The sequence below is a fragment of the Herpailurus yagouaroundi genome, unplaced genomic scaffold (assembly GCF_014898765.1).
Source record: "Herpailurus yagouaroundi ecotype Mexico unplaced genomic scaffold, PumYag 197, whole genome shotgun sequence".
In the NCBI taxonomy this organism is placed as follows: domain Eukaryota; kingdom Metazoa; phylum Chordata; class Mammalia; order Carnivora; family Felidae; genus Herpailurus; species Herpailurus yagouaroundi.
The window spans coordinates 14089082-14115115 of NW_024412428.1; the positions used below are offsets into that span (position 1 = coordinate 14089082).

Here is a 26034-nt window from a genome sequence, read left to right on the forward strand (position 1 = left end):
AGCCCTCCGTGGGAGCAGAAAACCAGTCCTTTTCATGGACAAGCGTGCTGGCAGTCCATTCCAAAAGCAAGTTGTGGAGTCAAACATTTTGGAATAGACTTCTATCTGGAATGAATGATGAAAACAGAGTATAGAAGGTCCGGTTTAGTGGAGAATCGCCATGAGATTGTTACTTCCAAAAATTACTGACCGAATATTAGCTGACAACAAAGAACACCCACATCTATAAAGACACGAAGGACAGTGCACTTGTACGTTGCATTTCCTTAGAACGAACTCGAGAGAGAGGGCAAGGAGAATAACTTGGAATTTTAAACTCTCGGCAGCACTGGGAAGCATCTGCAAGAGTCTGCGTTCTATTTAGCACCGTGAGTGGGCTCGTGAGCCAGTTACTCACATGTGGCTCACTGTGGAAAGGGTTCAACCAAAAAATACGAAATGCAAATGGTACGAGAACGTGTATGCATACATTTGTGCCATCTGCAAATTCTGGAAGCTCATATCAAATATTTAGTAACCCGGATCTGGGACTGATTGTACTGAGTGTGTCACTTATCCATCTTTAGTTTATCTGGGGCTCTAGTGGAGCCAAAAAAGAAACAAAGAAAGGAAATAAAGACACCCGAAGAAGTGGTAAAACAGTACCGTTCACGAGCAATAAAGTACTGTTCAATAGCATATATGCTTTTTAAAATTCGACATTGTAGTGTGTAAGTTCTTTGTTTAGAAAAGAAAAACCAGCTCAAGCGATTTCACATTGAGTATGCTGTTAAAATTTACATACTCTGAAAAAAGAGGAAATTATTAAAAACTCAAGTAATCTGGGACCTGAATATATTTACTCTAGAATATGACACCAGGAAGTATGAGGTTTCATTATTTCTCTGCCCAATTTAATCTTTGCCTAGAGCTGCTATCAAATTGCATAAAGTGTATGTCTGCATGTATAGAACAGAAAAAAAAAAAAATCCTTGTGCAGCCACATCAATAAAATGGTAAATGGTAAAAGACTTTCAACTTTAAAAACAGAAATTTCTAAGGAGCAAGACTCCGTTATTTCTTTGGGTGTTCACAGCAGTTCAGTTTCACTGAAAATCGTGCTGCGCAAGCCTTCTGCTATGTTTTGGCTTTCATTTGGGTCTCGTACAAAGATCTATAGTGTTCCGATCTCTCTCTGCAGTGTTGTCTCTCCCGGCTTCCCTCTCCCTCCAGGTCCTGGCAAAAGGACACTGTGAACTCTTTTTCTCAGAGTCCCAAAGTTTGCATTGGCACAGAGTCCACGGTGGGGGAGGTTTTCTCCTTTAAAAAATAAATCATGAAATTAATATGTACCGCGAGACACCCTGGAGGTGTTGGATAATGATGTGACTCCTAGGGAAACGTTCGGCAAAAACACATAATGTATATAAGCCCCGAGCCTCCCCCAGTGCATTCAATGGTCGAGCTGTCTAAAGAAATGACCCACTCTGCTGTCTCTGGGTGGACTCTCCTGAGTAATGCCTGTCTCTTAGGTGGATTGCTTTTACAAAGTTATAGGTGGATATTTCAGATGCTTACTGCTATGACAGAAACTCCAGCTGCGGTGCTATTCGGCTTGGGGCCTGTGTTGAAATGCTTCTTTATCTTTCCAGCTACTGACAGCTGATGTTCATTTTCTGGGAGGCCGTCATCCTGGGGAAAAAAAAAAAAAAAAAGAAATGAAGAAAAGAAGAAAAAGAAAAAAAATGAGATAGATGGAAAATGAGGCCAAGATCTTCCAGTAGCAGGCGGTGATCTTAGAATTTGTAAGATTTCAGAAATAAACTAACCAATGTCTTCTCATTAAACACGGTTGTTGGAAGTACTGCTCTGAGGTCTCACTCATTTCCACGTCTGCCCTAAAATCAATTTGCCGTGTCATTCCGTCCCTAAATAAAAAGTGTTTATTTCTGTGTTTGGTTTCTAATAAAATTGATTTCAGCCATGACCCTAGGGACATATGTCAAAAAGCAAGTTAAATCTGAACAACCCCCCCCCCAAATCAATGTAAACATCTTCTTTTTTTTTTTTCTGAACCAAGAGTTTTATCCTTTTAGCCCATCATTCAGGCCCCAAGGGCCCGTAAATAAACTCAGCCTGGTTCCACAGCTACTCAATCGACCATTCTATAATCCCAGACAATCTTCCAGGCAAAAAGTTCTTCCTTGAGTTTTAAATCCTCCTTACTGCCTTCAAATCATCTGTTATTTTGACATACTTCACATTGGAGCTCATTTTAACGAAGGCTTCTGCTCTCTGCCGGAGCTGTCTATGATGGAGGCTAGACAGATTGCTCCCTTTTGCTAAATACTGTTAGGATAACAATAACCAGAGCCATAAGTATGTGCCACCACTTACTAGCTCATGTTGAAAAGGCTGCCCAATCCTCGAAGACAGAGACTGTGTTTTGTTCACTACAGAACCCTCGGGTCTCAGCAAAGTGCTTTGGCACATGGTAGATGCTTACTACATATTTGTGGAATAAATGAATGAATGGATAATAAAGTGTTTGTTACTATCTGTTAAAACCAAATTCCTGGCAAGACTTCAAGGCCATTCATCATTTCCTTCTCTCTTTCCTTTCCATCATTTTGCATGTTATTTCTTGGCTCCACCCAGGAAAATAAATTGCTGCTTCCCTGGCATAACATGCTTGCCCTTTTACATAACCTAGTCTCTCCTGCTTTCAGTACTTGGCTATTCATTTATTTAGTAGCAGCTGCACATCTACAGTGGACCAGGTACTACAGTGGCAAGAGGTGGGGGAAGATGGGGAGCAAACATAGGCATGGGTTTTGTTCTTATGGGCCTGATGGCCTCTCTGTTTCTTCAAAACATGGGTCCACATCACCTGTTCCAAAACATTTTTCCCCTACTAAGCAAAATTCATTATATTGGTTCTTCTGTAAACTCCTAATGCTTTTTCATTATATATATATATTTGCACTATTTACATTCTTCTGATGTTAGGTGATTTTGTATGTACATATGTAATTAACATATATAGTTTATATATATATGATATATAATCAACTCTGAACTCCTGTCCCTTTTGTACCACATCGTCCATATCTTCTATAATCTTTTATATTAGCACTGGTTCAGTTCCCTGCTCACAGTGGATAGCCAATTTATGATATTGTTGGACAGATTTATTAATGGCTAGAAGAAAGAACCATTATTATGCTTTTTAAGTCACATCAGAAACCAAATCTTAAGGAAGGATGCTTTGCAGTGATTGCAGAGTAAATTCAAAAAGTTTTTTAAAAATCAACACTCTGAAAAGAGTCAGAAATAAAGTGAAGGTCGGTTAGGGTAACAGTGGGATAATATTTGGGAAGGGAAGAGAAACAGGGACATATGAAGTACTTCCTCTGTCTGGGGCTATGCCAGGGATGGCAGGGGGTGTGCCCACCAGAACCTTGAGGGCTGAGAGACAAAGTAGGCACACACAATGTCAAATAATAAAGCAGATCAAGAAGATAAGAAAGAGCTGTCAAGAGGCATGTAGCCTCATGGCTCAGCTAGAAACACGGAAGGAGTTCAGAGGAGAGAGGACATATTTTCAGTTGTGAACAGAGAAGACTTCAAGAGGAATATGGGCTCCAGCCTGGTCCTTAACGAGGGGGAGCGATTTATGGGTAGAGAGGAGGAAATCAATGTTTTGGTGTACAGATGTGAGTGAGTGGGACTCACTCAGTGTGAATCTCATTGCCAAACAATGAGTTAAGCAGTTTATCTCTAGTTAAGAGTATGTAGGAGAATAATGATGGAGAAAGCTGAAAAAAAAAATCAAAACAAAACAAAACAAAACAAAAAACAGACTGGCCACAAATGACTATGAGAAATACCTGGAAATGGAAGATTTAATCTCTTTCAGGAATAAAAGCAATGCTTTTTAATAAGAGGGGTCTAAGGGTAGGAGGTAGAGAGGACTAATGGCCCTTTACTCACATAGATTTAGAATTATGCAACCCAGAGGTTTAAACACAAGGGTGAATTCAATGGTGTATGTGAAACACTTTTTTAATGGTGGAGGAAACAAGAGGCCTCTGAATCTAAGTTAGAATTCTGGGAGCATTTAAACATTTGATGAGGGATGAAATGATTAGTGTCATGTATTAGTGTCATGTACTTGGCATAGGTTGGGGCTCTGCCTGAGTGAAAGGGAGCAGCCTGACAGAAGGGTTCCCCCCCAAGATTATACATGTACGCGTAATCATCTCTTAATAGATTTCCAGGCTAGCTGAGTCAAAGTGATTTGTATGCATTTTAGATTAAAAGCGAATTTGAAAAACTTAATCGGGAAGTAGGCTGAAGGAAGGTTTTTGTCTTTAGGTACCGGGGGGGGGGCCCCCCCCCCCCCCCCCCCGCCACCAAAAAAAAAAAAAAGACACCTTGAGCATATCTGGAGTCTCAGGATCAGAAGCTGCTGGAAAGGAAGAGCGGGAAGACAGGAGAAAGGGGCTAATCAGGGTGAGGGGAAGGGATGGAAGGGAAATGAAGCAGTCTGCCCTGGGGAAATGCAAGTTTACCTCTTTCTCTGAGGTAAGGTGAAGGAAGGAGAGAGTGTGGCCCATTTGGAGGTGGAAGGGAGCGAAGATAAAAGAGAAAGCCAGGAAAAAGAAGGTGACACAAGTGTTAACTGCTATGTGGCCCTGGGTGAGGGGTTTACATATACTGTCCCCTTAATCCTCAGATTATCCTCTATGACAGGCATTATCAGTCCCATTTTGAAGATGAGCAAACTGAGGCTCAGCAAAGGTTAAGTAATTTGCTCAAGGTCACATAGCTACAAAGTAGTTGAGTCAGGACTGAACCAAGTCTGAAAGTATTCTTTCCATGACACCACATTGTATCCATCCAGGGCATTCGTTAGCACGGCATCAGTTACAAAAGGGCTCCCTCAGGGTTAAGTGGAAGGATCCCAACTTTTCCATGATGAAAATGGCGCAATGGCAAGGAGAAAGAAGGATTCAATTAGAGACTGAAAAAAAAAAACAGAGAATACCTGGACAGGCCTCAGTGGAACCTGGGATGGCATCTGGATGAAGGTCAGTAAAAGGAATAGTGAGCACTTCAGGGAGCCCAGTGGAATGCAGTTGACTTTTATGTCAAGGAGAGACTAGATGCCTACTATCCAGAGCCGGGCTCTCCAATCCTATGTGAAGCAGGTGGCGCTAGAAGGCCTGGCTGACACCGGATGACACAAAGTTGCAGAGGGTCCCAGTGTGGTCCTGTGATCCACACAGGCTGTGGTTAACAGGCTGGGTGCGATTATAGAGACAACACACGGTAGGGACTCCACAGGAGTGGCCCCTTTCCGACTTCCTGAGGGAGAGGTATTCCTGCCATCTCCTCACTTCCTCACCGGGGCCATTGTAGCCTGAAATTTCCTTTACCTGGCTTTTTTCCCCCTGCCAGTTCCTGAGCTCAGAGTTTGCTTTCTCACCACCCTCAGCATGGACTTCGTTATCATTTCCCGGCTCTGTCCTGGTCCTAATCTCCTGTCAAGACTCCTAGCAACTCTTTTAGATGTTGGGTCCTGGGGGTTCAGGCCTCCAGCTTCAAATTCTCGTGAAGCTTTCAGCTTCCCTTGGGTTATTAGTGCACGCTGAAGCAATGAAAGTCCCGAAACAACCCTCACACGTTGTCAGAGATGCTTCTGACTTCATAAATCTTAAAACATTTCAGGGTTTTTTTCCCCAATGAAATAAAGAGTCTCAGCTAGAGAATGTGGGGAGGGAGCGTGCACACACACACACACACACACACACACACACACCTCACATGAACTGAAAGTCTGCAGAGTTTTATATCAATTTTGAAGGCTTTGAGCATAATTGGATTAAAAGACATAAACAACTGACTTTGCAGGCCCCTAATCTGTACCTGAGGCATACGGATTGATGATGGAGATTTAGTTAACTTACTGTCTTGCATCAATAAAATAAATAGGGCCATTAAAAACATGCATTTTTATATATACATCTTTATCGCCGTTATTCTGAATAGACTGTGTGCCAAAAATGTGCTATGAATTTTCGAAACGTGACAAACCTGGCAGTGTGTTACAAATAGTTATAGTATTATTACCATACGTTCTGGTATGTAGTTTCTGGGAGTAGTTTCTGAAGTTTGACACGGGCTGGTTGTGGTTTGAGGTTAGTGGTTTTTGATTTAGAAATTCCCATCCACCACGTGGCAGAGCATTGTAGCTGACAAGAACAAAATTAGTTTGCAAAATGGAAAATGAACTCTCACAGCTGTCTGTAGGAGACCTAGCCTCCTGGTCTCCATTTCTCCAGCGGATGTTGGGGAGCAGCTGCGAGGAGGGGTGTGGGGGCTTGGATGTGAAGTCACTCGGCGGAGTAAATTCCCCTCTTTCCTCAGGGAAACCATTCCAGGGGTCATGCTTTAGAAAACCCTCCTCCCCTCGTGGGTTTTCGCTTTTGACTCGTGGATCTGGTTTTCAGTCAACTCATTACCAGGCTCTATTATTAATAATATCTGTGAATTTATGAGAAGGCATGGCAGTCGTGAGCAGTTTACTACCAGAATATCCCTATTTAGTTTTAAGTCATCTCTCAAGTACATTAGAGCACTCTTCAATAGCAGCTTCATTTGGCATCCCAGGGTTTGGCCTCTTGATTCTTGTTAACCGTCTCCAGCTGTATGGCACCCAGGACCTTTGACTCTCTCCAGCTTGGCCCTATACATCCCCTATGTCTACAATTCGCACTGCACTTGAGGAGAAAATGTGAAGTAAATTAAGATCTAGCTTGGAGAAAGGGCAGGATAAGATGCCTAAATGGAAACTTGAATTCCAGGTCATCATTTGTAATTCATGAATATAAATAGGTGGTTTTATTTATTATTACAGTATCACTAGGGGTTCTCTTAATTTCTAACAAATTCTGCCAGCACAAGATGAATGCATGTAAATTTTTGTGTGGGGAGAGCTGCTTTTAATTAGCATGGAATATCGTGGTAGATTATCCAGGCTCTTGATTTTTCTTCTTCCTCTTTTTCTTCATTCTTTTTGGATATCTTGGCTTAGTAGTATCTTTTCAAAAGAGGAGGTACGCAAGAAAAAGGAAGTTAGATACAATTGAAAGGCCAGGAAGGTGATAGGAAGTCTTGAATTGGCTAAATAACTACACTTGACTCAATTAACCCAGTACTTTGCACCAGGACAGAGGTTCTGAATCTTGGGAACTCTTAAAATTCCTGATGCCTTCCCAGATGCCCATGTAGACCAATTCAGAATCTTCAAAGGCAAAATCCAGGCATCAGACCTTGTGCTAGAAACTCCACCGAGCTTCACGCTAGAGATTTCTTTGAGGCTCAGTTTCCTCATCAATAAAACCAGGAAAATAACTGGTGGCAAAACACAGACTCATAATATTACAGCATTGAGTTGGACCTTCATCCTAGTATCAGGAGAATAACATCAGATAAAGCAGGTTGGCACTTTAAAAATAAAAATGAAGTAACAGTAATATATTTGAGGGGTGCCTGAATGGCTCAGTCAGTTAAGCATCTGACTTCAGCTCAGGTCATGATCTCACCATTCGTGAGTTTGAGCCCTGCATCAGGCTCTGTGCTGACAGCTCAGAGCCTGTAGTCTGCTTTGGATTCTGTGTCTCCCTCTCTCTGCCCCTCCCCTACTCATGCTCTGTCTCTCTCTGTCTCTCAAAAATAAATAAATGTTAAAAAATTTAAAAAATATATAGTAATATATTTGGAATATTACAATGGTGATAATTTAACTCTATTTACAAATAAGAATTTTATTTCTGGAAGTGTCAATTAAGTTTATGAACTTATCACTAGCCTACATTTTCTATCAACGAAGTGTCGCTTGGGGGAAAGTGACTCAACCTTGTCCTCAGTCCCTGGAGTGATCAAGATGTATATTGCCTATTTCAGTCTCTTATGTGCCTAAATCCTGTGGTTCTCCACTAGATGACTACTAAGATAAATAAACTTAGCCAGGATGAGGAATAGCTGTGATACTGGAGAACACAATAGAGCCAATAATGCACACACCATGTACGTAGTGCTTGGAGCACTAACAGAATTTTTTTCTTTTATTTTGGATGAGGGGGTTTTCCTTCTTAATCAAACTTCTCATACACCAGCAATTCGCATTTCATCAGCCCATAGCGACAGGTGAGGGTTACTGTCTCTCTTAGACCCAAATTCCCCAGATATTTATCAAGTACGTACACATTGCTAGTGCTTGCAGACTGACTCTCAGACTCTTCAGATATCTAATCCCTTCTTCATCCTTGTAACAGCCCAAGAGGCTGATTCTATTGTCTCCATTTCACTGTCACAAAAACAGGCTCAAAGGAGTGAAATGACTGTCCCAAGGTTGCACAGGAGGGTAAGCCGATGTTCCTGGGAGTCCACATTCCTCTCCTAGACACCTGGCTGCACACTGATGCTGCCATTGCCCATCTGGTTTGCTAGAACAATCCACCAAGAGGACTCACTCATGACTCTTCCAGCAACAGAGCAGAGGCCCAGAACACCAAGGAACACGGTGGGATCCCCACCCGGAGCGAATGAAAAAGTGAGCCGAGAGGTAAGGTTATAAAACAAGTGACTTTCGCTGACTAGATTTTCCGATTCTGTTGCCCTACTCTCTATTTCATAAGAGACTGCCTTTTCAATTCCAAAGGCACCAAGTGAAAAGGTCACTGTATAAGCAACAGAGAAAATGAGGACAAATGAGGGAACAGGAAATGCTTTCTGATGACTTCCTCAGGGCTCATATAATTATTATTACCTTTTACCCCCTAAGGTAGAGTCCTCGGTGGTAATCAGATATAATTTGATCACCAAATGCTAAATGCCTTGTTAAATGGACTTCCTTTTAAATTCCTAACATATTTATTTTGATTGCTTGCTTCATTTTGTTGCCCTTGGAGACCTCCACGAATACTAAATGCTGGTTATGAGAGCTTATGTATGTTTTTTTCATTTATGTTTTTGAGACAATAGTCATTTTTCTGATTTAGTCACTACATAAATGTAATTTCAAAAGTTAAGCAGTCACTTCACACATTTTGGGGTTTTTAAAAATATGTTTAAAGTTTTTGCTCACACCAATATTTTTTCCCCTTAGAATCTAAGGTCTATTAGAATTACATAACTTTTTTTTTTTTAGTTTATAATCTCCTGGCTAATTCCTTAAATGTTATCCTTGCTTTTAGGAAATGTCTTTAGGGAATCTGAGAGGGAAAACTAAAATGAGAGCAGAAGTCCAAGTTTTAGAGGGAGTGGCTGAGCCTAATTATCAGCAAAGCGGGACCATGTGTAAAAAATGTGTACAAAGCAGGTTGCCAAGGCAGAAAGTTACTGCTGAGACATGTACATGCTGCCTTAGGAAAAGGAGGAACCTAGTTTTTCAAAGGCAACAGCCAAAAGTCTTCTTAGTTTTTTTTCTGGAACCCCCTGAGTTGGGATACGTAAGGAGATAGGGTCATTTGGTTTGTAATCAGGCTAAGGCTGTTTCCAACTGCATTCCAGCCCCCTCACACATACAGACGAATTTGCTCACCTTCACAAAGTTATCTTAACACAAATATGAAGATCCCACTGGAGCTTGCTCTGTCGGACAGCCTCCCCCACGTAAGCCTTTGTAGCACCCCTCTCCCCACACCGACGATGGCTGGAGGAGCCCTTGTGTCTCATTCTATCACAGCTTCCAAGGACAGGCTTGGCAAGCAGTGGTCCTCTGATGAAAACGTATTTAAAAATGGCTATGTACAGGGGCGCCTGGGTGGCGCAGTCGGTTAGGTGTCCGACTTCAGCCAGGTCACGATCTCGTGGTCCGTGAGTTCGAGCCCCGCATCGGGCTCTGGGCTGACAGCTCAGAGCCTGGAGCCTGTTTCGGATTCTGTGTCTCCCTCTCTCTCTGCCCCTCCCCCGTTCATGCTCTGTCTCTCTCTGTCCCAAAAATAAATAAATGTTGAAAAAAAAATTTAAAAAAAAATGGCTATGTACAGTCTACGAATCTCTTTCCTCTGTGGCTCGTTGTTAGCCTTCCAAGGCCATGTTTCAAATTCACATTTTCTGGTTTATTCTGTGTGATCATAGTCCCACCGTTTCTAGTGCTAACATCCAATTTGACAATTTGTAGATCATGGGCTTTTTTTGTTTTTAATGTTTATTTAATGTTTTGTTTTTAATGTTTATTTATTGTTGAGAGAAAGAGAGAGACAAGAGTGTGAGCTGGTGAGGGGCAGAGAGAGGGAGACACAGAATCCGAAGCAGGCTCCAGGCTCCGAGGTGTCAGCACAGAGCCCGACGCGGGGCCCGAACCCACGAACCACAAGATCAAGACCTGAGCTGAAGTCGGACGCTTAACCCACTGAGCATCCAGGCACCCTGATTATGGGCTTTTAATTAGCATGTAGATCAATCAGAACAAACTGCTGCCACCAAGACGGGCTGCAGCTGGTTTGTGCTTCTTCCTCCCTGATATCTAAGGGAAAGGTGCCACGACCTAGGTAAGTTACTTTGGCAAGGTTGCTAACTTCTCTGAACAATCATGATAACCATATGATGTACATATGCATTCTTGTGCAATATTCACAGTGCTTTCACGCAGAACAAAGGATGGGTAAATGCAAAAGTGGTGCATGGGGCATTCTTGTGCAATATTCACAGTGCTTTCACACAGAACAAAGGATGGGTAAATGCAAAAGTGGTGCATGGGGCTTTATCCTTGGGGGGAGGACACCTGGCAGAAAATTCTGGCTCCATCTAAACTTGGCTACTTCGGGTAAGTCACTCATCATAGTCTCAGTCTCCTCTTCTGTAAAATGGGTACAACAATACCCACTCTGCCTATCTTCTAAGTTTATTATTAGGCTTAGGTGAGATGCTTCCTAACTTCTCCCACTTCACAGAAAAGGATAACTTTTGTTTAGCACCCTGGGGTAAATGCAAAGGTTTTGAGGCTGGAGATGACCACTCCTGGACTCTAGCTGCTCTACCTGACTATCCCAAGGGCTGGGATTAATACCTCTACACGCGTGTATGCCAACTGGGGAGCTTTGGTATATGAAAATATTTAAAACAAACTTTAGCTATCTATCTATACACACTACATTCACATATATCCTCCTGATATATATGTGTGTGTATATTGTACCCCAATGTTTATAGCAGCACTCTCAACAATAGCCAAATTATGGAAAGAGCCTAAATGTCCATCAACTGATGAAAGGATAAAGAAATTGTGGTTTATATACACAATGGAATATTACGTGGCAATGAGAAAGAATGAAATATGGCCTTTTGTAGCAACGCGGATGGAACTGGAGAGTGTTAGGCTAAGTGAAATAAGTCATACAGAAAAAGACAGATACCATATGTTTTCACACTTATGTGGATCCTGAGAAACTTAACAGAAGACCATGGGGGAGGGGAAGGAAAAAAAAAGTTAGAGAGGGAGGGAGCCAAACCATAAAAAGACCCTTAAAAACTGAGAACAATCTGAGGGTTGATGGGGAGTGGGAGGGAGGGGAGGGCGGGTGATGGGTATTGAGGAGGGCACCTGTTGGGATGAGAAGTGGGTGTTGTATGGAAACCAATCTGACAATAAATTTCATATTAAAAAATAATAAATAAAATAAAATACAGAAGAAAAACATATAGAACACCAATTTCATTTCTAAACAAATTATATAATCTAGGAAATGTAGGGAGAGAAGCATCAATTAACAATTTGAGTTATAAAAAATATATGTGTGTGTGTGTATCTGTGTGTGCATATGTGTGTGTGTGTGTATACCTGTGTGTGTGTATACATATATATGTAAAGTACTAACCTAGGCCCATGGTCATCTTATGGCAAAACATGTACAAGACCCCAACCTCTTGTCACTTCAGATACAGTCTGTCTCAACACTGTGCTTTCTATTATCCTTAACAATTAGCGGTTTAGGAAAAAGACATGTGGCTAATCACCGAGGTGATAATTTAGAAAAGTGGAACATTTTGTTGCCTTCAACTCACAGCCAGATCACTCAAAGCAGTAGAAAGGCTGGCAAAATTTCAATCATCGAGCTAACGATTGTAACCTTGTTCCTGTCTGTGTTCATGTCCATATCCACGTGCAAATCTGTGTCTGTCTTCTACTTTGGCAGTACGAACCATTAAACTTAGGTATGGAACTTCCACATGTGAGTGAGGGTTACAGGAGTGCCTAGATTCTACACTTGTTAGGAAGAACATAATCAGCTCATGTATGTGAACTACTCAAAAGAGTCGTGGGAAGACTTTCTAAGTGAAGCACTCTATACGTATTTATTACTATTCAAAACAAATCTTATCAATCAGTTGTAAAGAGATAGAGGAACAAAACAGAATGACTGCGCTCTGGAGAATTCTTTCATAAAGATGTATCATTAGACTGTAGTATTCAAATAGTGGCAGCAGCAGCATCTGGGAGCTTTTAGAAATTCAGAGCCTCACATCTACTACATTAGAATCTGCATTTTAACAAGATCCCCAGGTGACTTGTGAGCACATTCAAGTTCAAGAAGTGCTGCACTGGAGTACTTCAGGGCTTATATGGAGACCCTTGGGTCAGTTGTACTTCCGGTGGGAATCATGCAAAAGCAGCAGTGACTCAGAAAATCTTCTCTGTCTTACTGATGTATTCAGAATGTAGACTAGGGGGTGGGGTGGGGGGGAGTGACCATGTACATGCACCTCCCCACTTAGAAGGCAGTCCCATCTGAATGGAACAAAATGCTCTGTGCAAGGGATCACGAGAACGCACGTCAGCACGGATTCATCAGAGGCCCTCATGGAACAAGACTGAGATCCCATAACTGTTCTGGCTTGAGGGGGAGGAACAAATACAAACACAACGCTTCAGAAAAGGAGGTGACACCACTAGGAAATCTGCAGTTTTCCAAAGGAACATTAGGAGTAAGTGGAGGGGAAGGAGGAAGTCACTTACATTAACCCAGGGGTGCTCAAGGACCTGCACAGCCGAAAATCGCTGATCCACATCAACCAACAGCATCATGGTAATGAGCTCCTGCAGAAGGGAACGTTCGATTCCATTTGTCTAACTTTTACGGTAGCAATCTGAGCATTTTCATATGCAGAAGTTCTCTTTTAGTTTGGAAAAGCTCTAAATCTTAAATATATCCGCTCAACTTACCCACAGCCACCTAACATCTTTAGAAGTTAGAGGAAAGGCGAGTATTCAGAATTATAAATATATTGCTTATCGTTGAGAAAAAATGAAGTTAATATTAGAATAAATTTCATTAAAAATGTATTTAGTAGAAAAGAAATAAATTATACAAGTTAAAGAATTAATATTCCTTTCTTTGCCTAGAATTTTGTGCTTTAAAGGCAGATTTCTAAGTTGGTTTAATACAGAAATATGTTAAAATTGCTTCAAAAATTTCCACATCAATCAATACCAATAAAATGGAAGGAACTATTAAGGGGCAAACGATCTAATGGTTCTGAAATTAATGAGACTTCCTCATGAGCTCCAAATGATTTGGACCAGGAAAGCACAGCTTGGGTTTTAATGATGAGTCTGTCATACATCTGTCCACCTTGGATTAGAAGTTCCCATGTAACAAAATGGTTAGATATGTGTTATCCAGTTCCTTACATTCACAGGGTCTGAGTACCAGTCCGTGATGGGGATGATTTATTTCCATTGATACAGAGATTTCTACCCAAAAGTTCTCATTATGTTCTTCTCCGGCTTCAGGCTCCTTTGTGTAAGAAGGCATTCATTCACTTTCCAACCTGGGCCAGAACTTATTAAAGCAACTATTTTGTGTGATGCCCTTTGCCAGGGGTCATGGGTGTGTAGGAGATGGTCCTATCTGTCAATGACTTTGAGCCCTCTTGTTACGGAGTGATGGCATAAGGTAGTAAGTTCCTGAAGAGACTGCTCACAGGCAAAAACAACTCCACCCCCATGCATTATCACCCCACCTCCTATCACCTTTCTGCCTTTCCTATGACACTTCTCTCAATTCCCCACATTTTCCTAGGCCCAGAGGTAATTAGAAGTCCTGGGCGGCTGAAGAAAATGAAAGCCTTGGACCTAACGTGCATCATTTTCTATGGAAAGTGGCCAGGCAGAAAAAGTCAGGTTTTCAATTGAACTCACTCAGGACACAGCGAAAGGAAAGGCATATACACCAAATAATCAAAAGTCGATTATTTCTCAACAAGAATTTTTTCATAAATTTAAGTCAATGCTTGGAGACGTAAGTTTAAGGAATCAATTAAAAAGTCTTCTTTTTTATCTCAAGTTCTACTATCGTCTCCATGTAAGAGTTTTACAGTTTTCTTAGATACTGATCTCTTCTTAGTTTAATGGACAAAAATGACATCCTTGTTTCCCTCTGCCTTTATATCCTGCCTGTCTTTCAAGATCCAGGTTAGATTGTAGCTTCCTCCTGATACCTGTGTGGATCATTTCAATGTTTGCACTTCCTTCACTTTGATTGATTAGCTAGTTGTTTCATTCACTCATTCCTTTATTTATTCATTCATTTAATACATGTTAAGCACCAGTTATGTACTGGTCACTACGTAGACACTGATGTTACAGCAAAAACAAAATAGATACAAATCCTTGTCTTGGGAATGTTGTGTTCCAGTAGGAGAATCAGAAAATAAATTACGTAAGTAGAATGTATCCACCTTTCTAAATCTACCTGTCTAGAAAGGTAGAAGGCTAGTTACATGGTATACCAGATGGACATGTGGGTGTAAGTACTATACGGAAAAATAAAGCAGATGAGGAAGATAAGGTGAGCCAGGTTGGTTAAAGAGCTGTAACTGAAAGTGGGGTGGTCTGGGAAAGTTTCACTGAGAAGACGAAATTAAGTCGAGACCTGAAAGAGGCAAAGCAATAAGCTGTGTGGAAATCTAAGGTGGCCTGGTGCGGGTAGGGGTAGCAAGAGCCTGTAGCACTGTAACTGGAGTGGCAACAAGGAGCAATGAAGCCAGGGAAACAGAGGCACTTGATAAGTCGGGATGGCTATGAACAGAGGACTTGATGACTGTGAACTCTTGGACAACCTAGTAATTATAACCAAAATAGACAGAAATCATATTAACAATATCATTAAGTCTCCCTGCATAAGACGAGTCAAAATCAGTAATTCCATTAGGACGCACAGGCTATAAGGAAGAAGAAGGCACTGGAAACCTACCTTGGCAGAATCAGAAACGTTATCCCAGTACGGAGAAGGAAAGTCCACTTGCCCCATCAAAATCTGATCAAAAAGCACCTCCTGGTCATCACCACTTCTGTGTAGATGAACAACGACAACAAGGGGAAAACAGCACTAAAATGTCAACTCAGAGTATGTTTCTTCATTCTTATACATTAGAGCCTTTCCTTTCCCCATTAATGTGTAAAATGTGTGTTTTTAAGCAATTTAAAATGTCAATATGGAACTGTTTTGGTAAATTAAGAAAGAATGAGTTTTTAAATTATATGAGGAAGATTTATGGAAGGCATGTAAATTAGCATGTACAACATAGAAAAAAATAACAGGCACTGCGAGCGAAGTTCTTATTATGTTCTTTTCCTGCTTCAGGCTCTTTTGTGCAAGAAGGCGGAATGGATCACTCAGAGAATAGAGCAATGCTTTGTTGGTGAGGAATAAAAGATTACTGCCCATACCCACGGAACGGAGGGAAACCACACAGCAGGATGTAAGTGATTACACCAGCTGCCCAGATGTCCACCTTGAGGCCATATCTGGAAAAGTAAGTGAGGTTAGAGTTAGCAAAGTCAGGCCAGGACAAATTATGGGGCATAGCAAAATAGATGACTCTTCTATTCTAAACCAAAAACCAAACTAAACAAAATAAAAAGCCCAACAACAAACAATAAACTAAAACCCACCGGCTAATCAGAATTCAAAGAAAGAATAATAAAAAAAGAGAGAGAGAGAGACTAAGACACATGAATAAAAATCAAAGTAAAAGCATGCTTATGATCATATCCAAATATCAGTAAGTGAGGGGTTTCATCAAAAAGGCTTATTATAGCCATATCAGTTTTAAGATAAGGTGGGACCCTTGAAACTATACAACTCCCTGATTTTAGAAATAACAATTACATATAGGACACTGCCAATTTATTTTTTTATTTTTTTAATATTTATTTGAGAGAGAGAGAGAGAGAGAGCAAGTGCAAGCAGAGGAGGGTCAGAGAGGGGGACATGAAGAATCCAAAGCAGGCTCCAGGCTCTGAGCTGTCAGCACAGAGCCCGACGCGGGGCTCGAACCCACAAACTGTGAGATCATGACCTGAGTCAAAGTCGGACGCTTAACGGACTGAGCCATCTAGGCGCCCCAGGACATTTCCAATTTATAAAGCACCGACATATATTATCTTATATGCTGTTTTTCTAACAGCTCTTTACATTCCCAAGGATAAATATTGTTGCCTATATTATAGAGGGGAAAACTGAGGTTCAGTGAGGTAAATAGTCTTCCTCAAGATCACACAATCTGTGGCAGAGCTGGGTTCCAACCAGGATCTTCAAGAGCCCAACGCAATTCTCTTTCTACCCCAGACCCCTCCCTCCTGGCAGGCTGTCAGAATACTCACAGTAGAAACTGTAGATACGCCTGAGGCAACACCCTCTGAGGGAGGTCAGGCAAGGTTACAGATGTGGGCTCCCAACTCACTCAAATTTGACGAATAAAAAAGTTCTCATTACCCTACATCTCACCCTTGGGATTTCCCGATTGGCATTCCCTTCTCATCTATTCTGCATTTCTACCTTTCTGGTCCATGGTTAAGCAGAAAAACTCTCTCAAATGGGTCATAGTGGAGCATACAACCTAGACCCTTGGGGGTGGGTTCGTGCCACTAAGGGGGGGGGGGAAGTAGGGCCATCTCCCCTTGCTGCACCACCCTTTCCCAATCCTTCTGTGTCAGGGTAGTACTTCAGAACGTCGCCCATGATCCTTGGTAAGAACTAGGCTCTTTTTGGAAAGACCCCTTTATTCACACAGACCTGAGTTCAAATGCTGACTGAACTACGATCTAGTCATGAGCTTATGTGATATTCAACCTTCAGAGTAAGATTATTCATATGCTCAATGGGAATCATACCATCTACTGTAAGAGTTAGAAGTAAAGGAGCTTAGGACCTGGCGTGCAGTAGGTCCTTACTAAGTGTCAGGCCACCCGCCTTCTCCCCCCCCCCACCCCGCCCCCATTCTAGAGATTTTCATTCATCTGATACGGCTGCACACAGAAACCAGAAAATTCCCAGTGGCCCTCTGATGCCTAAGGGTGTTTGTACTGCACAGATAATCAATGGACCGCCAAGAGAGCCAAAATGAGACTGGGACGGGAGAATGAGGACAGCTGAGAGAAATAACCACAGGAGACTGTAATCACCACACACAGCAGTGTCTGTTTCTTTTATCCAAAAGCAAGTTAATTACCATCGCTATATGTTTCCCTGTTAGTCCGAACATTTTTTACGCTGAGGTTAATAACGGCTGTTCTACGTTTAACAAAGGCCAAATGGAAGCCTTGAACAAGATTGCAGTAATTGGCAACTTGATTGGGGAAACAGAGAAAATGGCTCCCACTTTCAAGTTAAAAAAAAAAAAAAGAGTGAAAGAAATCTGATAGCTAATTCTGTCCGGATGGCACAGAGCAGTACTTTCTCCTATTCTTGAAGCAGACTAGTTCTTTGACAAGCACAGCACTTCAGTAAACACACGGAAAGCATTTACCCAGTCTCTGCGATGATTTCTGGAGCCACATATGTCGGGGTGCCACAGACTGTGTATAGGGGGCCGTCTACAATGGTGGCCAGTCCAAAGTCACCCAGCTTCAGCGATTTGCTGCCATCTTGGTGTTCGTACACCTACAGGAAAAGCAAAGAGTGAAATTGCCTTAAAACGAAGAGCTCAAAAGCTCTTTCTTGAAGAAATGAGGGGCGCTGTGGTTTAACTTTCATGTATTTATCATAAAGTAAAAAAAAAAAAAATGAGGCAATTCTGCAAGGATATACATATGAGACTATCTTTTTTTTTTTTAATTTTTTTTTCAACTTTTTTTTTTATTTATTTTTGGGACAGAGAGAGACAGAGCATGAACGGGGGAGGAGCAGAGAGAGAGGGAGACACAGAATCGGAAACAGGCTCCAGGCTCTGAGCCGTCAGCCCAGAGCCCGACGCGGGGCACGAACCCACGGACCGCGAGATCGTGACCTGGCTGAAGTCGGACGCTTAACCGACTGCGCCACCCAGGCGCCCCGAGACTATCTTTTTTTAGATGACAGCAGAACTGGAAGCATGGCAAACAGCCAGCAAATGGAAATTCAATAATAAATTGCGGTAGTTCATACAATGGCATGCTACATGAGCATTAACATGGCGATGTGGGTTTATATTTATTGGAATACATTATTTTGGGGGAAAAAGGGCAGATTTCAGACTGGTCTGCGTAAAATGTGTATTAAAGAAAAGAAGACGTAGAAAGAAAAATGTCTGAAAGAACACAGTGTTCGTGTGTCCGTCTCTGGGTGGTAGGATTAAGGCAGACTTCTTGTTTTTTTGCTCCTCTGTATTTAATGTTTTCCACAATTAAAATTGATTTGTGTAATACAATGAAGTATAGTCTCCAGTGCAGTATCTCCAACTTATGAAAATAATTACCTCTCCATTTTAATATATAAGAGGCCTTAAAAATACAGTTCTTTAGTAACTGAACAAAAAAATCTACACAAATATTAAAATACTTCATTTTCAGTGGCCCACATTTCCAACAAAATCTATTTACATTTTTTTTATTAATAATTGAAAGGGATATTAACATTTCATTTCACCTGTGGCAATTTGGAAAGATTTATCAGGTGCAGAGTCAGCATTCTGCCCAGGTTTCCTTATTAAGGCAGTAAAAGTCTCTAGTCTTTCACCCAACAAATCAAGAAAAGGATGCATGTGACTATAGGCAAGTATTTATACTGCTTTAATTCCAGCCCGTGATCAAACCAAATGGGTCTGCTTTAAAAAGTATTCCAAACAACTTCTACTATTTCAAAGAAAAGATCAAAGGGCATTCAGAATTCTAATTCAGTGCCCTCCATTGGAATCAATAAGATAAAGAAAACCACACTAAAAAGCTCCTGTTCCCAGCAAAGGCAGTCACCAGGAGATGCCTTAAGGAAATGGTGAAGTTTTCCATGCACATCAGAATAATTCCTCCCCCAGCAAGTTGAAGCCTGAATGTTCTTCTGTTGCCGCCTTGTGATCATCTGTACTTGCTACAGCGGTCTGACTTCTTGCACAGTAAGGCATCTCTCCACACATCAGGAGCTCCACTACCGTTCACACACCGCGTCTCCCTTTCCTTGGCAAAAGTACATTAACTTCTCATTTCACTGCCGCATAAAGTGCAGATGTTTGGCTGGCTAAGCTGTGGTATCAGCATCGATCATTTGGATCTAACTGTTTTGGCAGAGGTGGGGAGTCTGATCCTCCCTTTTGGAGTCACTGTGTCTTTTCTGGGCAGAAAATATCCTTTTATGTCTTCTCCACACAGAGAGAGCATGGAGTCTTCTCCTTAAGGGCTTGACCACCATCTAGACTGGGCCTGTGGGCAGGCGTCCAGAGACTTGTGGGGTCTTCCGCACTTAGGTCGTTAGGGCAAAGACAGTTGCACGTCCCTCACAGATGTAACTTTGCCCAGTTGTCATCTGGGATAGACACTGTCCTCACTCCTTTAACAAAGCAGCTCTCTAGCCCATCAGCAGGAGCAAGTTAGGGGCTCTGAGGCATTAGAGCCACAAAACATAATATCATACCCAGCCTAAATGTTTTCCAGCAAAAGAAATCCCTAAATCATAGTTTTAGTGCGTCAGCCCTTCTGACCATCCAAATGTTTTTCATGAGCAGAAACCTGAGATGGAAATATATCTAGAAGATCGTCTAGTTTACTTCCCAGACCAAGCAGGATTGTTTACTTCCTTACTTCCGTTTTCTTAGTAATAACCTTCCTAAAAATGTGAAATAATCTCTCGCTTTGAGGTTCTGTTAGTCAGGACATCCACGGGGTGTGTTTTGTGAGGTTGTGCAGATGCAGGTTTCAATTTACGCAACTCCATTTGTACAGGAATTTTGTGGTTTTCCTCTAAACGTACTATCTATACTCACCTAACTTTATTCAAAAGTTGGACCGAAAGCAGATGTTGGCAGATCCAGTCGTAAGTCATAGTTTGGTTCTGACTGTGACTATGTAATTCTCTTACATGTAGCAAAGGTTTTATTTTTGAGTATCTACATTTTGATAGGATTTCCATCTCATACATAGCCATGTGATAGTTATATTTAACATAGCCAAACAATAAAGTTCAAAGTTTCAACAACTAAGGGAAAACAAGCACTAAAAAAAATTGTACCTAAAATTTAGGATTATGTGAAAGAAGTAATTCTTCAAAAATAAAACCAACACCTTTTAAATAGAACACAGAATCTATCATTTTAATGCTCTTTTTATCTTTATCACTTCCACGGTGGCCCCTTCCTCTGCTTTGAAGAAACAGAATATCATGAACATAAAGTAGTTAACGTGATGCTTATGATAGACAATAAGAACTGAGAGACAAAGGCCTAATCCATGTAACTGAAAACACTTCTAGACACAACTACATTAGAAATGCTTCGGCAAAATGTTTTTGCAGGTGAATAAACGTCCAGGCTTTTCGTTTGGAATTGTGTTTCACTTACTTACTGTCAGGCAGGGCAGGAAACAAGGTTGCTTTGGGTTTTTCTCTGTCAACACTTTGGGAGAAGGATACAGAAGAATATATTCCAGCGTTTCCTCCCCTCCAATGGGAGAGCACCTTTCCTGAGTCCCCACACAGCCACCTCACAACTGGGGTTCACCCTTAGCGTCTGCTGCACCCTGAGCTGGGCTCACCCTTATTTATGTCTTACGGAGCCAGATACAGAGGGGCATGAGTGAGGCCACTGAAAAATGTAATTAAAACTCTGTTCAAATCGCAGATTGCTAAATACATCTGTTTCAAACACACACACACCCTCACGCACACGCACACCCACCACTCGCAAAACCATCCCCCAGAAAGTATTTTCCCAAACGGCAGCTATAAATTTACTTTGAACTGAGTTTTTAATTAAAAGTTAGGAGTTGGAAAAGCTTCTAACAAGTTCACACTTAAAATGTGGAGTCCTTGGCTTATAGCGCTCCCTGAATAGATTCTGATTTCACTCCTCTGCACGTCTCCTCATCCTGACCATCTTCCACGAGGGATATTAACTGGCTGCAAGTACGGGCTTGGGCAGCCTGATCCAGCAAGTGGGGTTCTGGTGTAAAAAGGACTTTGGCCTTCACTGTATTGTAAAGCTTCCATAAAACGCGACCCACAAGTGAGGTGGGAGTACATTGTCAATCAACGAGTATTCACAACATGAGATATAATTTAATGTTCATCCCAAACCCTTTAAATACTCTAGATGTTCCCCCACATTTTAAACACTGAGGGGCTATTAAAGAGACGGGGATTAGTGCAAATTACCAGTATGTAGTGCTTTCACTGTTTTAACTAAGCAATAAAACTGTGTAATTGTACAACACTAATTGAATGCAGCTACCCATAATTGTGGGCGGCCATATGTATCCTATTACCATAAAGATTGTCAGTATTTTGTAAGCTACTCTTGTGATCATTGCAGATGGCTACAGTCAGAGAAGTTGTTCTCTAGGGTTTATTATATGGCTATAAAGACATCCCATGATTTGACAGACTAAATGTGTTAAATGGCAACAATTATGAAAAAGGTTCCAATTAAAAGCTGAAGGCACGTCCTACCAAGAACAGATATAGTGAAAGGTCAGGTATTAGGTTTTTGGCACACCGGCATTTCGCACAGGATTTTTCCTTTTTAAAGAAGAGTTTTATTTTTGTTTCTTTTCTTTTATTTAGGGTTTTGCAGTAGCTGTAACTTGCTGAACAGTAGATGTTTGGGCATAGGCCTGATTTCCTTTGGATTAGAAACTGAGACCATTTGGAAAAGTTATTTGAAAAAATAAAAGATTTAATATATAGTCATAAAATGCAGCTGGTGGCCATAAAATAATATGAAAATTCACAGATAACCTGAACCCAGGCAAATGGTTTCTGAGATTCCCATAATAGAGAACTAAGAGCTGACTAACATAACAGATGTGTTGGGACAAACATAATTCTCAATGTTGCTGTGAATTCAAGGATAACCCTGTTGAAATCCTGGCTAATGAATCATTAGTATCCACGGAAATATTTTCACAGAGGAGCTCAATAGGTACTAAAAAATTATTTCACCAAATAGAATTGGACAAAGGTGGCATGAAATTGACAAAGCCATGAAAAAAAAAGTCAATTTGCTTTTTAACCAATACGGTATCCCTTTAAAAAGACGTTGCTTTTCCTCTGGCCATGGTATATGGCCTTTATGATCCTAAGGAAAATGAATTAAATTTAAATCTTTAATCTTTAAGAAGTGAAGTAAAACAACATTAATGCAAGAGATTATTTTTTTAAATGCACTTTATGGTCCACATACTTTAAAATTAAACCTCCTGGAAAAAAATTAATTCTTAAGAAAACTATCTTATACCCCACATGTAAAATCTTTATGAAATCAAACGTTAAATGAAATAATAACAGTGAATGTCATATAGAAGTCAGAAGAAGGGTAACAATAGCAGAGCGAAAAATAAAATAGCTTTTAAGGTATTACCTAGAGATTTTTGGGAAGACAGAAGGATGAATGGAGACTCCCGGAAACCTGATTCTCATCCTCACGTTAAAATCATCATGAAACTATCTCAAAAGGAGTCCTATGCAGCTGCACTGAGATACACAAAACATGCACGTTCGGGATTCTCTTGGCCACTGTACATACTAGGCTTTTGCTAAAACTGGGAACTCAGTGTCACTGCCATTTTAAAAACTGGTATTACATTTTTGACACACGAGTAATATCCAACATGTCACTGTAGGAAAATTAGAAAAGACAGATAATTATAGAGGGAAAGGAATTAAACTCACCCATGATCTTGACACCTAGAAATAACCATTGTTAGCATTTTGGGGTATGTACTTCCAGCCCCTTCTTTACCTCGCTTTCCTGCCCTTCTCCTTCCACTGGACAATATATCCTGAGTGACTAAGCCTGTATCTACATCACGATTTCCAGGGGCTACTGGATATTCCATTGTATGGAGGCACCATGATAATAACCCCAACATCTACTACCACCGCTACTTAGTAAGCACACAGGATACACGAGGCATTGTGTTGAGGAGTTCATGTTTATTACCCTATTGGATCTTCACAACAACCTATTAAGTAATCTTACTGATATTCTGCAGATGAGAAAATTGAGTCTCAGAGACGTTAAGTAACTTTCCAATGTTGCACAGCTAGTAAGTGGCAGAGCCAGAACTTAAGCTCAGGTATGTCCAAGTCTAAGGTTTTAACCATATGTCCTCCTCCCTCCTCATCATGCTATTATTTAATTAATCGGTGCCCTGAGGTAACTTGTTTCCATATATACGTATCTCTATTTTTTCATACTAAAACCCACTGGGATGAATATCTGTATGTATGTATACATATCTGATTTTTTTTCTTTAGGTTACCTTTTCAGACTTAGAATTACTTGGTCATAGGATACACATACTATTGAAGGTTTCAGTTATTTATTACCAAATTACCTTTCAAAAAGCTTCTATGAAGTTACTCCGCACCAACATGTATGAGATGATTGGTAGTCTAATAACTCTGGCAACGCTATATACTATTATTATTAATCTTTGCTACTCCAATAAGACCATGTCATTTTAAGTGAGATGAGTGGTGTTATTTCAGTCCTTAATCACAAAAGGGACGAGTAGTGCACCAGACAGACCTGGGCCAACCCTGGCAGCACACTACACTTTTATTTCCTGTCTTCTTCTTCCTTGTGCCATCATAGGTCCTTGGAAAAGGGCCCTCAGCAAATGTGTTAGCAAAATAACTGGCATATGATTGTACTAAATAATGTTTGGGGACGATGTTGTTTTTCTTCTATTTTTCCCTTAATTTTTATCCAAATTCAGAGAGCAGAATTTTTTTTTTCTAAACACCTATAAAAAATAATCATTCAGTGTCTGCGTGGACATTTTATTTTTATGGATGTATGTATGTATGTATGTATGTATTTTTGAGGGGGCGGAGCAAGGCAGGGGAAGAGAGAGAAGGGCAGAGAATCTGAAGCGGGCTGTGCGAGGACAGCAGAGAGCCCGATGTAGGGCTTGAACTCAAGAAACTGTGAGATCATGACCTGAGCCAAAGGCAGAGGCATAGCTGACTGAACCACCCAGGTGCCCCTCTGCTTGGACATTTTCAATGACCACAAGCTACGTATAGCAAAGGCTGTTTAATTTGCAAACTGGTGCAATTGTTAGAATTTTTTTTTTCTTATATCAACCTCAAATCTCTCAGCAATTAATGTCTTCTCTTTAGAGTTCAGTGCTCTCAAGTACAGCACAGAAAAGTTTTTCCATCTTCTGTGTCATTTACTTGACCAGAGCCACCACACTCTACTTTCTCCATCCCTGCTGTGGGCTAAACTCCAGGCCCCTGTAATGCTGTGCTCAGATTCCTCACCAGAGTGGCAAACGGTATAAGCAAGACAGAGGATTCTTGATGTAGCACTCTTTCGGTGAAAGGAGTCTAGGGGCACTTTTTTAAGGAATCATATCACACTGAGCCTCACACTGAAGTTACGGTCAATTAACTGCCTTTCATGTGGCCTGGCCAAGTTTTTCCATTGCTGCTTTTCTGCAATGATCATTAAAACAACTATACCAAGATCACTCAGTCCATTGGGATTTATGTTCCTCTCTTGTCAAATTTCATCTTACTGATTTTGGACCCTCACAGAGCCAAAGATACTTTTGGATCTCAATTCTGTCATTTGCCATAATACATCTTCATTTCACATCACTAATAATGCTGACTGGGTGACAGCTAGTGACAGAGTCCTGAGAGGCCCCTGTCTCCTTTCTTCTGGGTCCCGTGACCATTAATCAACACTTCTGGTTTGAGATCATATGACAGTGGACTGACTACAGAATCTACTCAACTGTACTTTTGTCTATGACTTCTACATGCACTCTGTCTGTGGCTTGTGTACCTTGTGTACCATGTTGCCTTGTGTACCATGGACCTCTTTGGGGATTAAGAGTTCTGGGATTAAGGCAGAAGGAAATCCATTCATCTCCTCGGCTTGGGGCTGGCTGAACCGGAAATGACTCCAAGCTGCATCACCCCATCTCTTGGTCATACCTGGTCATCTCTTGGAGGGAACAGGGTATCTTCCTGCTATGTACAATCTATAGAGTGACAATGAGAGTCATGTGCTAGGCATGCCATTTTGATGGGCAGCTAGAAACAGGTACAGACACCTGGACAGAAAGTTTCTAAAGGAAAATTTCTGACCAAGAGAAGCAGATTCTCTGAGAAACTGCTTTCTTCCAGAGAGTACTGGGGAGTTTAGAAGGAAAAAGTTTCTTGAATATAAACTTCTGTATTTCAAGAAAATTAAAGTTTATTTCTGGAATAAATAAATAGTGATGCGAGTTATATTTTTGCCAGTAAATACTTTAATTTTCCTAAGGAGGTGGCATCTGCATACACATTTTTAAAAGATCCTCCCAGCTCCTTGGAAGAAAGTCAGGCTGCTACTGAGGACTTTTCCTGCCAAGGGTACAAGCCTGCCATCTAGTGGTGACTCCTGCAAACTGGACGCGGTTGATCTCCGTAAGAGCATTTTCACGGTTTTGTGTGTTTTTTAAAAAGCAACAAGTTCCTTTTAGTTATATATTATTATCTCTCTCTCTCTCTCTCTCTCTCTCTCTCTCTCTCACACACACACACACACACACACACACACACACACACACACACACAC

At 41.1% G+C, this 26034-nt stretch overlaps 1 protein-coding gene across 6 annotated transcripts in view; it reads right to left on the reverse strand.

The window, feature by feature from the left end:
* Positions 1-26034, reverse strand: part of DCLK1 (doublecortin like kinase 1) — a 345711-nt gene that overhangs the window by 22675 nt on the left and 297002 nt on the right. For all 6 annotated transcript variants that reach the window (XM_040448193.1, XM_040448192.1, XM_040448196.1 and 3 more), the window contains 5 exons: positions 17803-17936; positions 15722-15799; positions 15246-15342; positions 13007-13087; positions 1558-1671 (listed from right to left, as the gene is read on the reverse strand). In XM_040448193.1, the coding sequence (XP_040304127.1) occupies positions 1558-1671; positions 13007-13087; positions 15246-15342; positions 15722-15799; positions 17803-17936 (504 nt within the window). The remainder of the gene's footprint in view (positions 1-1557; positions 1672-13006; positions 13088-15245; positions 15343-15721; positions 15800-17802; positions 17937-26034) is intronic.